This window comes from Bufo gargarizans, chromosome 7 (assembly GCF_014858855.1).
Source record: "Bufo gargarizans isolate SCDJY-AF-19 chromosome 7, ASM1485885v1, whole genome shotgun sequence".
Lineage (NCBI taxonomy): Eukaryota > Metazoa > Chordata > Amphibia > Anura > Bufonidae > Bufo > Bufo gargarizans.
Window position 1 is genome coordinate 86,786,347 of NC_058086.1, and position 17,474 is coordinate 86,803,820.

The 17,474-nt window shown below is 42.6% G+C and overlaps 1 protein-coding gene across 2 annotated transcripts in view; it reads right to left on the bottom strand.

Annotated features, from left to right (window-relative positions):
• Positions 1 to 17,474, bottom strand: part of TTC26 (tetratricopeptide repeat domain 26) — a 95,687-nt gene that overhangs the window by 24,643 nt on the left and 53,570 nt on the right. For both annotated transcript variants that reach the window (XM_044301857.1, XM_044301858.1), the window contains 4 exons: positions 15,324 to 15,469; positions 14,935 to 15,106; positions 9,653 to 9,727; positions 9,458 to 9,560 (listed from right to left, as the gene is read on the bottom strand). In XM_044301857.1, the coding sequence (XP_044157792.1) occupies positions 9,458 to 9,560; positions 9,653 to 9,727; positions 14,935 to 15,106; positions 15,324 to 15,469 (496 nt within the window). The remainder of the gene's footprint in view (positions 1 to 9,457; positions 9,561 to 9,652; positions 9,728 to 14,934; positions 15,107 to 15,323; positions 15,470 to 17,474) is intronic.

Below are 17,474 nucleotides of genomic sequence, written 5' to 3' on the forward strand. Positions count from 1 at the left end.
CAAATTTCTGGTTGAAATGGTCTATGAGGGGCCGAATTTTGTGGAGCCGGTCAAAAGCAGGGTGGCCTCTGGGACGGGAGGCGGTGTTGTCACTAAAGTGCAAGAAACGCAGGATGGTCTCAAATCGTGTCCTGGACATTGCACCAGAGAACATGGGCATGTGATGAATTGGGTTCGTGGACCAATATGACCGCAATTCATGTTTTTTTGTCAGGCCCATGTTGAGGAGGAGGCCCAGAAAAGTTTTAAATTCGGAAACTTGGACTGGTTTCCACCGGAAAGGCTGGGCATAAAAGCTTCCCGGGTTAGCGGTTATAAATTGTGTGGCATACCGGTTTGTCTCTGCCACGACTATGTCTAAGAGCTCCGCAGTCAAGAACAGCTCAAAAAATCCCAGGGCCGAACCGATCTGAGCCGTCTCAACCCGAACTCCAGACTGGGCGGTGAAAGGGGGAACTACAGGTGCGGCTGAAGTTGGGGGCTGCCAATCAGGGTTTGCCAGCACCTCTGGGATTCTAGGGGCTCTACGGGCACGTCTTTGCGGTGGCTGCGACGGGGTCACTACTGCTCGTGCCACCGTACCAGCTTCAACTGCCCTTCTGGTGCTCGCTACTTCACCAGGTTGTACGGCAGTGCTGGTACTAGGTCCAGGATGGGCTGGTCTGCTGGTGTATGCCTCACCACGTAATCCGGCAGCACCAGCCCCACTCTGATGCTCTTGAAGCGGATCCTGCGCAACCTGCGGTCTAGCAACACGGGGCCGGGTACGCCTGGTTCTATCAGGGACCTCAGCCTCCTCGTCCGAACTTTGGGTCAGAGAGCCGCTGCTTTCTACAGGTTCGTATTCTGACCCGCTGGATTCATCAGATGAGGGTTCCCACTCCTCATCCGACTGGGTCAGAAGCCTGTAGGCCTCTTCAGAGGAATACCCCCTGTTTGACATGGGGGCAACTAAATTTAGGGGTATTCCCTGAGACTACCCAGGTAAAAAAAGCAAGCCTGTCTTACAAAGGGGAGGCTAGCGAAGTACCGGAGGCCGCTGCGGTTGATAAAAAATATCAAAAGTGATTTTTTTATCGCCGCAGTGCGTGTAAAGTGGATGTGCAGCGATCAAAAAAAAATTTTTTTTTGTCACTGCGGTGGGGCGGGTGTGGGCGAACGCACGTGTGGGCGACCGATCAGGCCTGATCGGGCAAACACTGCGTTTTGGGTGGAGGGCGAACCTAAAGTGACACTAATACAGTTATAGATCTGACCGTGATCAGTTTTGATCACTTCCAGATACTATAAAAGTACAAATGCTGATTAGCGATACGCTAATCAGCGAATAACGGACTGCGGTGCGGTGGGCTGGGCGCTAACTGATCCCTAACTACCTAACCAAGGGACCTAAACTATACCTAAAACCTAACGGTCAATACCAGTGAAAAAAAAAAGTGACAGTTTGCACTGATCACTTTTTTTCCTTTCACTAGTGATTGACAGGGGCTAGAAGGGGTGATCAAAGGGTTAATAGGGGTTCAGGGGGGTGATCTGGGGCTAAGTATGTACTGTTGGTGTACTCACTGTGAAGCCTGCTCCTCTGCTGGATCCAACCGACGAAAAGAACCAGCAGAGGAGCAGGCAGCCATATAACAGATCATATTTACTAATATGATCTGCTATACTGCTCTGTGATTGGCTTTTTTGAAAATCAGCAACCTGCCAGCCAATGATCGCTGGCTGGCAGGTCCTGACGAAATGCTTCTCGAAGAAATGCCGGCCCGCGATGCGCATGTGCGGGCCGGCTGCGGCGAAATCTCGCGTCTCGCGAGATGACGCGCCGATGCGTCCAGGAGGAGAAAAGCAACCACCTTCCGGACGCATCGGCGCGTTAGGCGGTCCGGAGGTGGTTAAGGACCCTGCCATATTTCACCTTAAGGACTAGGCCATTTTTTACAAATCCGACATGTGTCACATGTGGTGACAACTTTAAAACGCTTTTTACTTATCCAGGCCATTCTGAAATAGTTTTCTCGTCGCATATTGTACTTCATGACAGTGGTAAAATGGAGTCATAAAAATATTTTTTATTTATAAAAAATACTAAATTTACAAATTTCAATACTTCTATAATACATAGTAATACCTCCTAAAATAGTTATTACTTTACATTACCCATATGTCTACTTCATGTTTGGATCATTTTGTGAATGCCATTTTATTTTTTGGGGACGTTAAAAGGCTTAGAAGTTTAGAAGCAAATCTTGAAATTTTTCTGAAAATTTCCAAAACCCACTTTTTAAGGACCAGTTCAGGTCTGAAGTCACTTTGTGAGGCTTAATAGAAACCACCCAAAAATGATTCCATTTTAGAAACTATACCCCTCGAGGTATTCAAAACGGATTTTACAAACTTTGTTAAACCTTTAGGTGTTACACAAGAATTAATGGAAAATGGAGATGAAATTTCCGAATTTCCCTTTTTTGGCAGATTTTCCATTTTAATATTTTTTTTCCCACTAACAAAGCAAGGGTTAACAGCCAAACAAACTCAATATTTATGGCCCTGAGTCTGTAGTTTACAGAAACACCCTATATGTGTTCGTAAACTGCTGTACGGGCACACAGCACGCGCAGAGGGAAAGGAACGCCCTATGGTTTTTGGAAAGCAGATTTCCCTGGGATAATTTTAAGTTGCCATGCCACACTTGAAGACCCCCTGATGCACCCCTAGAGTAGAAATTCCCAAAAAGTTACCCCATTTTAGAAACGACACCCCTCAATGTACACAAAACTGATTTTACAAACTTTGTTAACCCTTTCAGTGTTCCACAAGAATGAATGGAAAATGGAGATGAAATTTCAGAATTTCACTTTTTGGGCAGATTTTCCATTCAATCAATTTTTTCCCCCACTAACAAAGGAAGGGTTAACAGCCAAAGAAACACAATATTTATTGCCCTGATTCTGTAATTTACAGAAACACCCCATATGTGATCGTAAACTCCTGTACAGGCACAAGGCATATGGTTTTTGGAAGGCAGATTTTGCTGGACAGTTTTTTGGACATCATGTCCTATTTGAAGCCCCCCTGATGCACCCCTAGAGTAGAAACTCCCAAAAATTTACCCCATTTTGAAAACTACGGAATAAGGTGGCAGATTTATTGGTACTATTTTAGGGTACATATGATTTTTGGTTGCTCTATATTACACTTTTTGTGGTGCAAGGTGACAAAAAAATAGCTGTTTTGGCACCGTTTTAAATTTTTTTATTTTCAACATTCATCTGACAGGTTAGATCATGTGGTAGTTTTATAGAGCAGGTTGTTACGGACGCGACAATACCAAATGTGCCTACTTTTTTTGTTTGTTTGTTTCAGTTTTACATAACAAAGCATTTTAGCAAAAACTGCAGCATTCTGAAAGCCGTAGTTTTTATTAAATTTTTGGGCGACTGTCTTGTGTAGGGGCTAATTTTTTTGCGGGATGAGATGATGGTTTGATTGGTACTAATAAAGGGTGCATATGACTTTTTGATCGCTTGCTATTACACTTTTTGCGATGTAAGGTGACCCCCAAATTTTTTTTTACGGTATTTACCGGAGGGATTAGGTCATGAGATATTTTTATAGAGCAGGTTATTATAGACGTGGCGATACCTAATATGTCTACTTATTTTTATTTATGCAAGTTTTACACAATTATATCATTTTTTTAAACAAAAAAAATTATGTTTTAGTGTCTCAATAGTCTGAGAGCCATAGTTTTGAATTTTTGGGGCGATTGTCTTAGGTAGGGGCTCATTTTTTGTTGGATAAGGTGACAGTTAGATTGGTACTATTTTGTGGGGTATACGCCTTTTTGATCGCTTTTAGTGATGTAAAGTGACCACATTTTTTTTTATTTAGCACAGTTTTTATTTTTTATTTTTTTTGATGGTGTTCACCTGAGGGGTTAGGTCATGTGATATTTTTATAGAGCCGGTCGATACAGACGCGGCGATACCTAATATGTCTACTTTTCTTTTTTTCCCCTTTATTTTGGCAAAAGGATATACCATATAAACTAAATTTTTTTAACTTTTTTTTTTAACTTTACTTTTTTGTCCCACTCTGGTTCTTCAACTTTTGGGGGTCTGATCCCCTTTACAATGCATAACAATACTTCATTGGCTGTAAGTGTATTACACTGGATCTCACAGGCTCTCCCGGAAGGCAGCCACGATGCCTAAGAAAGGCATTGTGCTGCCTTCCATGCCATCGCGTCCCCATCACAGAAGCGCACGGATCCGATGTCAGCGCTGACCGTGGCTGTGCAGGGGTTAATGCGCCGGCATCAGTGATTTCACTGATGCCATTGCATGCAGCAGGTGTCCGGCTATCAGTGACTGCCGGAACCCTGCCACTGATCGGGCGGGCGCAGCTCCTGCACCCGCCCGATCACCATGACGTGCATGTACTTCTCTGGTCCTTAAGGCCCCTTTCACACGGGCGAGTATTCTGCGCGGGTGCAATGCGCGAGTTGAACGCATTGCACCCGCACTGAATCCTGACCCATTAATTTCTATGGGGCTGTGATTTTCATGCATCACTTGTGCGTTGCGTAAAAGTCGCAGCATGCTCTATATTCTGCGTTTTTCACGCAACGCAGGCCCCATAGAAGTGGGGCCGGGTGAAAATCGCAACCATGCACAAGCAAGTGCGGATGCGGTGCGATTTTCACGCATGGTTGCTAGGTGACGATCGGGCTGGGGACCCGATCTGTATTATTTTCCCTTATAACATGGTTATAAGGGAAAATAATAGCATTCTGAATACAGAATGCAAAGTAAAATAGTGATGGAGGGGTTAAAAAAATAATAATATTTAACTCACCGAGTCCACTTGATCGCGTAGTTGCGGATCTCTGTCTTCTTCTGTAATGTTGAGCTGCCGGCTAAGGACCTGTGGTGACATCACATCACATGATCCAATCACATGGTCCCTCACCATGGTGATGAACCATGTGATTGGACCATAGTGACGTCACCACAGGTCTTTTGCCAGGTCCTGAAGATAGAACAGAGAACGGCAGCTATAGAGCAGGTAAGCTAACTTTTTTATTTTTTATTTTTTATTTTTTAACCCCTCCATCCCTAATTTACTTTGCATTCTGTATTACGAATGCTATTATTTTCCCTTATAAAATCTACACAACACAAAACCCAAACCTGAACTTCAGTGATGAAGTCCGGGTTCGGGTGTGGGTACCAAAGATGGCGATTTTATTCACGTGCGTGCAAAACGCATTAAAACGTTTTGCACTCGCGCTGAAAAATCGCACATTTTACTGCAACGCACCCGCAACTTATCGGGCCCTCACACGCCACGCTCGTGTGAAAGAGGCCTAAGTCATGGCCAGAGATGACGTACATGTACCTCATGGGTCCTTAAGGGGTCAAGGGCAGGCGTGCGTCACTTCCTGTGCTTTATGAGTTAGATCCTATGACCTCGCTGACCAATCCCAGCCCTGCACGTATATAAGTTGCCGATCTGGATTGCCTGACCTGTACCTGTGCTGACTGCCCTGACTTATTGCTCGTTTGACTTTGTCTCTGCCTCATCCTTTAGTCCTGCACTGTTGCTCCTTGTTATGACTCGGCCTGCTGAGTATGTCTATACCTCTGGTACCTTGCTCAGGTACCTCCTGGACCAGCTGCCTCGCGTGCCAAACCTCCTCAAGAGGTTCCTCTTGGGAAAGCCTATCCCCACCATCAGGGGTACTGTGAAGAACGAGGGGTTCACTTAGACAACACCCTTAGAGGAGGTGGGACGCATGGCACAGTAGGTTCAGACCCGCTGGTTTGTGACAGCTTAGAAGCCTAGTACAGGCTCTGGCCTATTACTTCAATGGAACACCTTCGATGATCTCAGCTAGGGGGAGGAGTCCCTGCCTGGAAAATGCGCGTTTGCAGTTTTTTTGCCTTTCAGGTGCTGTGGTCACATTTGACCATGGCACCTGAGGGGTTAGATTTCCACGACTGGCATTACTGCCAATTGCAGACCTTAGCCCTGGGTTTCTGCTGTGCAACTCCAGAGCGGGCGCCATCTTTCAAGACATGTCATCCGCTCTAATAATATGGCGAATATTGGGACGGAGTTAATAGCTTGGGCAATTTTGGACATGGCGATACCAGATATCTTTGGTTTCTATTGTTTATATGCAATGTGGCAAGGGATTTGAAATTTTAACCCCTTCAGGACCCTGCAATTTTTCACCTTAACCACCTTCCTGTTCCGGCCCGGCGGTCATGTGATCGCCGGGACTGGAGAGTGCAGGAGCTGTGTGAGGTCTTTCAGAGACCTCGATCAGCCCTGCAGTGAGGCTGTACAGAGCTGTATTGCGCTGTACAGCCTCTCTGGGGGGTGCATTTCTCCTGTAACTGGGTCTACTATGTCAGCCCCAGTTATAGGAGAAATTAACAGTGCAAAAAAAAAAAAAGTGAAGTAAATGTCCCCCAGAGGTCTTGTATGACCTTATGGGGGACGGAAAGTGTAAAATAAAAAGAATAAAGTGTTAAAAATGAATAAAATAGACATATTTGGTATTGCCTCGTCCGTGACGGTCGGCTCTCTAAATTTATGACATGATCGACCCAGTCCGATAAACACCATAAAAAAATATATATACTGTGTCAAAAAAAGCCATTTTTGTCACCTTACATCACAAAACGTGCAACACCAAGTGATCAAAAAAGCGTATGTCCCACAAAATGGTACCAATAAAACCGTCACCTCATCCCATAAAAAATGAGCCCCTACATAAGAAAATCTCTCTCAAAAAAAAAATAATATAGCTCTCAGAACATGAAGACACTAAAACATCATTATTTTTGTTTCAAAAATGCTATTATTGTGTTAAAGTGAAATAAATAAAAAAAAGTAGACATATTAGGTATCGCCATGTCTGTAACAACCAGCTATATAAAAATATCACATGACCTAACCCCTCGGGTGAACAGCGTAAAAAAAAAAAAATGAAACTGTGTAAAAAAAAAATTTTTGGGTCACCTTACATCACGAAAAGTGCAACATTAAGTGATCAAAAAGGCGTATGTCCCACAAAATGGTACCAATAAAACCGTCACCTCATACCGCAAAAAATGAGCCCCTACACTAGAAAATCTCTCTCTCAAAAAAAATAAAAACTATAGCTCTCAGAACATGGACACATTAAAACATATTTTTGTTTCAAAAATGCTATTATTGTGCAAAACTTTAATAAATAAGAAAAAGTATACAGATTAGGTATCGCCACGTCCGTAACAATCTGCTCTATAAAAATGTCACTTGACTGAACCCCTCAAGTGAACGCTGTAAAAATAAATAAATAAAAACTGTGCTAAAACAACCAATTTTTTGGTCACCTTGCCCCATAAAGTGTTATAATGAATGATCAAAAAATCATGTACCCAAAAATAGTACCAATAAAACTGGCCTAGTTTCCAAAATGGGATCACTTCTTGGGAGTTTCTACTGTAAGGGTGCATCAGGGGGGCTTCAAATGGGACATGGGATCTAAAAACCATGTGGAGTTCCTTTTCTTCTGCGCCCTACCGTGTGCCCATACAGCAGTTTATGACCACATGTGGGGTGTTTCTGTAAACCGCAGAATCTGGGTAATAAATATTGAGTTTTGTTTGGCTGTTAACCATCAATGTGTTAAAGAAAAAATTGGATTAAAATGGAAAATCTGCCAAAAAAGTGAAATTTAAAAATTTGATCTCCATTTTCCTTTAATTCCTGTGGAACGCCTAAAGGGTTAACAAAGTTTGTAAAATCGGTTTTAAGTAACTTGAGGGGTGGAGTTTCTACAATGGGGTAATTTATGGGGGTATCCACTATGTAGGCCCCACAAGTGACTTCAGACCTGAACTGGTCCTTAAAAAGTGGGTTTTGGCAATTTTCTTAAAAATTTGAAGAATTGGTTCTAAACTTCTAAGCCGTCTAACGTCCTAAAAAACTAAAATGACATTTCCAAAATGATGCCAACATAAAGTAGACATATGGGGAATGTTAAGTAATAAATATTTTATGAGGTATCACTTGTGTCACGAGAAAATAATCTCTGAATGACTTGGATAAGTAAAAGCGTTCCAAAGTTATTAACACATAAAGTGAGATATGTCAGATTTGCAAAATTAGGTCTGGTCAGGAAGGAGGCAAATGTCCCAAATGGGAAGTGGTTAAGGACCAGGCCATTTTGTGCAAATCTGGATCCGTCTGACAAACGCATTGCAATACCGGATCCGTCTTTCCGGTTGTCATCCGGAAAAACGTATCTGGTATTTACTTTTTTCTCATTTTTTAAGGTCTGCGCATGCGCATTTCCAGAAAATCAAGGAAGACCCACGGACGAAAAAAATGGTCACGGATCACGGACCCCGTTTTTGCGGACCTTAAAAAAAACCGGTCGTGTGCATGAGGCCTAAAACTGATCAGTTTTTTTCCAGTATTGAGCCCCTAGGACAGAACTCAATACCAGAAAAGAAAAACAAGCCATTCTGAGATTGCTTTCTCATCACATATTGTATTTCATGACAGTGGTAAATTTGAGTCAAAATATTTCATTTTTATTTATAAAAAAAAAATACCAAATTTAACATGTGCATGAGGCCTTACACCTTTTTTTTTTTTTTTTTTTTTAAGGTGTTCACCTGAGGGGTTAGTCCATGTGATATTTTTATACAGCACATTGTTACGGATGCCACAATACTTAATATGCATACTTTTTTATTTTTACACAATAAAAGCATTTAAAAAAAATAAATCATGTTTTAGTGTCTCCATATTCTGAGAGCCATATTTTTTTTTTTTTGGACGATTGTCTTAGGTATATGAAAACCCCTTTATTTTTTTGTTAAGGTGTTCACCTGAGGGGTTAGTCCATGTGATATTTTTATACAGCACATTGTTACGGATGCCACAATACTTAATATGCATACTTTTTTATTTTTACACAATAAAAGCATTTAAAAAAAAAAAATCATGTTTTAGTGTCTCCATATTCTGAGAGCCATAGTTTTTTTTTTTTGGACGATTGTCTTAGGTATATGAAAACCCCTTTGTTTTTTTGTTATTTTTTTTTTTGTCCCACTATGGGACTTCAACCTCTGATCCCCTCTGCAATGCATTACAATACAACCTGTATTGTAATGCACTGGCTGTCAGCTTTTATGCTGACAGCCTGCCTGTGAGACCCAGCCTAAGGGCTGGATTTCACAGGCTTCCATAGAAGGCAAGCCCTGATGTCATCTGGTCCCCGCCACAGCAGCCCGGGGACCCGATTGGGTAGCGGAGGGCACCCGTCGCTGTGTGTAACCAGGAAGCCTATTAGTATTTCATTCTGCCCATGGATCGGGCAAGTGTTTTGCCCAGGATACCCATTGCTACTACACAGCAGAATAATAAACCAGAGTAGATTCACAAACTGTACCTTGTCTGAGATAATAGATAACCAAGTTCAGTCGCGCCTCTGGAATAACATCAACCAAGGGTGGAAGTACCTGCAAAGCACCCTCCCCAGCACGGAACACCACCTGACAAAATATATACAGATATATTTCTTTTTTATTATAGGACTTAAAAGTAAAAACACACACCATTACCAATTGTAATTAAAAGAACTTACAAGGTTGTGTTTAATTAGCTCCTTGGCAAATTCAAAGGAGGATAATGTATTGTCCATTAAACTTTTTAACTCTGCCTGTAAGAGAAATAAATGGAACATAAAAAGGCCAGTTACAGGTAAAACAATACAATAGTAGTAGCAGTAATATCAGCCACTGCCTCCTGAGCTGATCAACTCTAAATTCACTGGTAAATGTTGTCTTCAGAGAGGCAGAGAGAAGAGGGATAATCAGATCAATGTGGGAATCAGGTTACAGGTGCTGCCTATAGAAGTCTATGGTGAGTGGAAAACTGGCAATTAGAGATAGAGGCTGCACAGGTGAAAATGGCTGATAAACGCAGAAAATGCCAAATAATAATGTTATTCCTCATGTACATCTGAAAAGACAGGGATGTTTTAACCGTAGTTTTCAAGGAATACACTGATTGCCTAACTGTATTATAGGCCATGTAAAGTTGCCTGGTACTATTAGTTAGCAATATTCAGTCCCAGCGATCAGACTGATTACACACTTTTATACCCAGAGCTGAGTGATGGTCGCGAGCAACATTCAATGTGACCATTGTGTACATACTCTATTCTAATTAATAAGACCTGTGCATGGTACTTTTTATGTGTTGAACAGCCACCTCAGCAGCCGTCCCACCCATCGTGAGTCTCTCTGCGCCCCTCGTGGATTGGAAGGAAGAGAGCGGTACTAAAGGGGACATACAGGTAATTAGTGAAGCCACCACATTTCAACTAGAGGTGGAGATGGATGTATTACATAACATAACGTTCCTCTCTTTGGAAATCCTACATCCACACGTCCTTGTCATGTCCTTCAGTCTAAATGACAGGTTTCTGGATGGGCACATCAGTTCTGTAGCCCAGGAAGGGTGAGATGCTGAGGAGAAGGGCAGAACTATTTGTCTCCCTGATGCATGCACAGATGGGTTAGCCCATGCGCCAAGGTGAAGGATAGTTCTGGTCCCATTACCAGCACCTTCTCCACCCTGGGCTGGGGAAGTGATGTGCCCATCCATAAATCCAACTGGTAACCTGGTATTCCGACTGATGGACATGACATCATCAGGATTGCTGAGGAGAGGTTTTGTAAAATGATAAATATAACATATTACCTACAGTAGTCAGACTGCAAATGCCAGTGCTTTCAGTTTTAGCAGTTTTTTCTGCCTGCACATCTTGAGGCTCAGGATTAGGCTACATACACACGACCGTTGTGTGTTTTCCGGTCTACAAATTGCGGATCCGCAAAAAACGGATGGAGTCCGTGTGCGTTCCGCAATTTGCAGAACGGTGCGGACAGCCATTAATATAACTGCAAAACAGACAAGAATAGGACAGGTTATATTTTTTTGGGCGGGCCATGGAACTGCTGTATCCACCAGTCACATCTAATACATAAAGCTGAGTGTGTGTGTGTGTCCGCTAAAAGAATCCGCACCGTCGCATTTACAATCATGAAATTTGGCACACAGGTACATCAGGTGTTCGGGAAGGTTTTAGACCAGATCTCAGCTCTCTAGGACGTACCGTTCCTGAGATATTCCCAAAAAATGCATTAGCCAATAGAAGCTTGGTCACATGACCCTTATCAGCCAATAGAAGCTTGCAGGTCCTTCATTCTCCACATACACAGTTTTACTCAAGATTTCCATAACCACCCAGCCATTCATCTTCACTGCTGTAGGAGAGCTTTAAGGAAATCTGTCACCAGGATAATCGCTATTGCAGTAAAGCCATGGCCTAATAGCACTTAGTACCTTATTTCAAGATGTGCCTTTGTTCCAGCAATAGATGTTTTTATCCTCTGAAAATCCAGTTCATTTGGTATGCTAATGAGCCAGTATGGTGCCCAGAGCATCACTCTTGCAGGAAGGAGCCCAGACATGCCCCCCTGCCACAATGTGTCCACCCTCAAAAGACTTAAACCCCGCCCCCAGGTCCTGCTAAGCAACGCCCACTCCTGAGCCAACGGGGATTGAAAAAATGAAGGTAAAAATAAACTTCTGTCAGCTCCAGGGGTGGGAGGGTGGGTGACTTTCTCCCTGCAGCTTACATTTTAGAGTGATCTGTTCAAAAGGACATGCCCCCGATCCAGTTAGGCCATGCCCCCTCCCACTCCTCAGCCGACTGAGATTGAAAAAAATTACATTAAAAATCAACTTCTAGGTCCCTCTAAGCCACACCCTGATCTGGTTAGACCACGACCCCTCCCACTCCTCAGCCTACAGGGATTGAAAACATGAAGGTAAAAATCTACTTCTGTCAGCTGCAGAGGTGGGAGGGAGGGTGACTTTCTCCCTGAAGCTCACACTGAGACAGCAGTGCTGCTGTCTTAGAGTGAGCTGTTCAAAAGGACACGCCCTGGATCCAGTAAAGGCCACTGTTAAGGGGGCGGGCCCCTGTGGAGGTCACTGTCAAGGGGGTGGTATGCTGAGAAAGTCACTGTTAAAGGGGAAGGCTGCTGTAAAGGTCAGTGGTCACTATTTTGGGGGCAGGGTGCTGTAGATGTCACTATATAGATACAGATGTCACTAGATAGTGTTAATATCTTTTAACGACACACACAAACATTAAATGAAATAGATTAAATATACCCGAGCGAAGCCGGGTCCTTCAGCTAGTGTATTATAATGCTGTACATTATACTGCGGCTTCACTTCTCATATACAACAATGGATCTCCCACACAGTAGATTGTCCCCGTAGTAACTCGGCGCTCTGTCGGGTACCAGGCACCACTTTACTACTGCTGTATTCTGCTAGAACCTCATTTATTTAACATTTTATCTGGAAATCCGACATATCTGTGTCCTAGCTAGCAAGTCTCATGAGTAAGGCAGTACCCTATATACCTATATCTAATATTTGTTTCTAACTATCAATAGAATCTCATTTGTTTCATATTCCATCTGATAATCCGGCATGTCTACATCATTTGCATCTCTAATTTCACATACATACTGTTTCCACTCATAATATATCCTGCTATGCCCTAAACTATAAAATAGGCCTACTCAATCTGATAATTCGGGATCTTCTCGTATATTTTGTTAAATATAGTTCATTATAATCACGATGTCACCCCTATATATCTCAGTATCAACGCCATCATCCTAGACACCATTTTACTCAAATGTGAACTGCCTTGTACTCCATTTGATATTTACCATTACTCAAGACTTGCTAGGCAGGATGCAGATATGCTGAATTATCAGATAAAATATAAAATAAACAAGATTTGATTTATGAGGATATTAATTTATAAGAACTGTTATTTTATGATGCCAGAAATATGGGAATACCCAATCTGGGTTTACTATATGGTCTGAAGAGGTTATATATTATGTGCCAGACCTATAACCATAGATTCTACTTAAAGAGACTGCCCTGCCTGCCTGTTCATTCATAAAGTGAGATAAGCAGGCAGGTGGCGCATGAGGAGGAAGCTGTGGCAGGCAGGGCAGGCGGCGCATGACCAAAGGAGCTGCCGGTCTGCGCCACCTTAATGCTATACTTACGGTACTACAGTAAGTACCAAACAGTGCGGTATACATTTAGATATAGATCGGATTGAATGTATTTAACAGTTGCGGGGCCCGGTGTATTAGAGTAGAGTCACTGCACCGGGCCCCGCCATGAGTATCTCCGCCTCCTCCCTCCACACTGATGCATCTGATGGAGATCTGTAGATGACACTTATGGGGATCTGTGGATGACATAAGTGTCATCCACAGATCCCCCGTCAGTGTAATCCACAGATCCCCCGTCAGTGTAATCCACAGATCCCCCGTCAGTGTAATCCACAGATCCCCCGTCAGTGTAATCCACAGATCCCCCGTCAGTGTAATCCACAGATCCCCCATAACAGTGCGTCATCCACAAATCCCCCATAACAGTGCGTCATCCACAGATCCCCCATAACAGTGCGTCATCCACAGATCCCCCCCATAACAGTGCGTCATCCACAGATCCCCCCCATAACAGTGCGTCATCCACAGATCCCCCCCATAACAGTGCGTCATCCACAGATCCCCCCCATAACAGTGCGTCATCCACAGATCCCCCCATAACAGTGCGTCATCCACAGATCCCCCCATAACAGTGCGTCATCCACAGATCCCCCCATAACAGTGCGTCATCCACAGATCCCCCCATAACAGTGCGTCAGCCACAGATCCCCCCATAACAGTGCGTCAGCCACAGATCCCCCCATAACAGTGCGTCAGCCACAGATCCCCCCATAACAGTGTGTCATCCACAGATCCCCCATAACATTGCGTCATCCACAGATCCCCCCCATAACAGTGCGTCATCCACAGATCCCCCCCATAACAGTGCGTCATCCACAGATCCCCCCATAACAGTGCGTCATCCACAGATCCACCCATAACAGTGCGTCATCCACAGATCCCCCCATAACAGTGCATCATCCACAGATCCCCATAACAGTGCGTCATCCACAGATCCCCCCATAACAGCGTCATCCACAGATCCCCCATAACAGTGCGTCATCCACAGACCACCATTAGTTCAAAACCTACTAAAAGAACACCTTTTGGTTCAAAATATTTTTTTCCTGTTTTCCTCCTTAAAAACGTAGGTGCGTCTAATCACCTACGTAACGGTAATTACTATATTTATGAAATAGGGAGTGGTTATATGGTGGGATGCTATAACAAAGGACTACCGCTAGGGCCCAGAGAAGAGTTCTGTGAAAAATATTCCGGCCATTTGATTCATAATGGCACATTTGAATGGCACATGAACTTTGTACATTTTGATTTTAATTTCAGTTAGTTTTTATTCTGCCTATTCTGGTATTATTATATCCCTTAACTGTTTGACCTAGAGATCAGATCTAATTTATTCATTGTCATTTTAGATTCCCTGGAGGTGCCAAGGTTGATCTATACACTTGGTCATGCAGCTATTGGCATAGTTGAGCTGCCTACTTATTAAGTCTGATTTTATTCTACAATAACTGCAAAGTTAAAGGAGTATTCCCACCTACTGATCCACTGCACAAGTGGGGGCTCCAACTGCTGGGACCCTCACAGATCGATCACACATGCTTCCTTTAGTGCCATAAGCTTTGAATGGAGCAGCAACAGACAAGCATGAGTGTCGTTCCATTCAAGCACCTTTGTGCAGCTATGGGAGGATGGGGTGCCATCTCCAACAGTTGTGGGGGCCCCTGCGGTCAGACACATAGAAGGGTGCTGAATATCCATTTATTGTATATTCTACTAGACAGAAACCCATTTGCATCCTTACTTCAGCTGCTTTTCCATTGTAGAGACGAAAGTGATTACATGCTTTCAGATTGAGGGCGATCGTACTGTCAGGAACCTGTTGTAAATATACTGCAAGGACCTCTTGTGACACATCGTAATAATCAAGTTTATAGTAGCAAAGAGCAACATAGACATTCAATGCGAGGAAATCCCTGCAAAGGAAATAAAAATGAAATGCTTAATATACAGAAGCAAACAAGAATGTATGTCACCAGGACAATTAACCATGCTCATGCCACTGAAAAATGAAGCACACCATTATAAATCTGCAATACCTGCTAGTCCAAAGGGGTTCCAGGGTGGAAAAGACAAAGCTCGGAGTGGTGAAGTTATTATATACACAAGAAGCAATTGTGCTCCTGTTGTTACCTGTTTTCTAATAATATTCTCTTGTAGATATCTATTGCTTCCTGATAATGAGATCTCATGTAGTGTATGGAGGCCAGGCTCAGCTGATCCTCAATAATATCCTGCAAGTTCTGGTGAAAGACCATCAGCCTCTTCTCATCATTGAACTATTGGAAGAGAGAACATGTTTAGTTACAAAATAGACATGGAAGGAATTTGCTATAGCAATGGCTCATTTTCCAATCTGCAATACTGTTAAAAGTAGATCAATGTACACGAGGCTGGAATGACACAGACTTTGTATTTAGTATGATAAAAATACATGTACATGAAACACAATGGGAGAATTTATTAAGACTGGAGTAAAAATACGCCAAGTTTAGTGGCGCATCTCGTAATAATGTTGGCATATCTTGGGAGGTCCATGCATCAGAAACAGAAATCTACGCTAGCTATGAGTAATGTTAAATTGGTTACACCGTGTAGGAACGCCCACTCCGGCACCCTTTTTTAGACAGCATTAATAAATACTTGAAAGGCTTAAAGGCTATCTACAATTTTGGGGGCATTTTTATGATTGCATTTCACTCATTTTGGGCTAAAAATTTTTTTTTCAATTGGTCTTTATTAAAAATGTTCAGTTGTTTCTGAAAAACAAGAGTTAAAAAAAATATCAGTCTGTTTGCAAGCTTACTTTCTCTGTCGGCTCATGCAGAGCTCTTATCTCTGCCTTCATAACCTCATAAACACTCATTATAGATCACTGATAAGAATATGGCTATGGCTACTTTTTATATCTGCGTATTTGCTGGATCCGTCAGGCGATCAGCAAAAAATGCATCCGTTCAATAATACAGCCGTCTGCATCTGTTCAGAATGGATCCAGTTGTATGATTTCCAAAATCAACAAGACGGATGCATCACTAAAACCACTGTACGTCAATGGGGGACGGATCCAGTTTTTTTTTTGTGTCCGAAAAAAACTGATCCTTCTCCATTGACTTACATTGTGTTTCACAACGGATCCATCTTGCTCAGTATTCCATGACACACATAAAGACACTGCTTGCAGCATTTTTGTGTGTGCCATGGGAACGCAACAAAACTGAACGGAGTGCATTCTGATGCACTCCGTTCAAGTTCGTTCAGTTTTGTCCCCATTGAAAATGAATGGACAGAAAACGGAAGCGTTTTGTTGCGGTTTTGAGATCCTGTGACGGATCTCAAAATAGTTCAGCAAAACGCAGATGTGAAAGTAGCGTTAGGCTGAGTTCACATTACCGTTTAGCTTTCTGTTCTTCTGATCCATCCAAAAAAAGAGAGAGGAAAAAAATAAATAAACTGGATCCTGTAAAAAACGAAAAAAAAAAAAAAAAAAAAAACAGATCCTGTTGCATGCAGTACTTTTTTTCCCGTCTAAAAAAACGGATCTCAGGCAGAAATGCCTCAAAAGGAAGACAACTGATTCAACAGGATCAGTTTTTTTACAGGATCCTGTTGGGTCAGAACCCATTTAGTTTACCACAATACAAGATAGATACAGTGACTAGTGTGGTAAAGAAAAATGCTACAATGATGGACTGGTAATGGAAAAGGCAGCACATTGATGATAAACACCATGGGGTTGATTTTTCTGAGTAAAACAATACCTGTCTTATGATCCTTTGTTACGCTGTTTGTTTTACTAATAAACTGAGAGATGAAACGCAGAGTGTAAAAGTAAATACCTTATTAAAAGTGCCCTGTCTGACCCAGGAATAAGTGCAGCTTAAAAAGTCTTAAAAATATTAAAATAGACAAATCGCCGGAACCAGGTGGCATACACCCCCGTATCCTTAGAGAATTAAGTAATGTCATAGGCAGACCCTTATTTCTGATATTTAAAGGGGTTTTGCAACTTCAGCAATAGCATTTATTATACAGAGAATGTTTCCATGGTTATGACCACCCTGCAGTCCAGCAGCATGGCTTTACTTGCACACTATAGAAAAAAGTACCAGCCTACATGAGCTCCCACGGTCCCAGAGTTCAATTCACTTTTATGGGTCTGCTAGGCTCGGCTGAACAGTATAGAGTCATATGAATCTATACACAGATTGGAAAGCCAAGAAGAGTTGAGCAAAAGGGCACAGAGCTCAGCTGAGTGATTCTGCCCCTTCATTTTTAAAAATT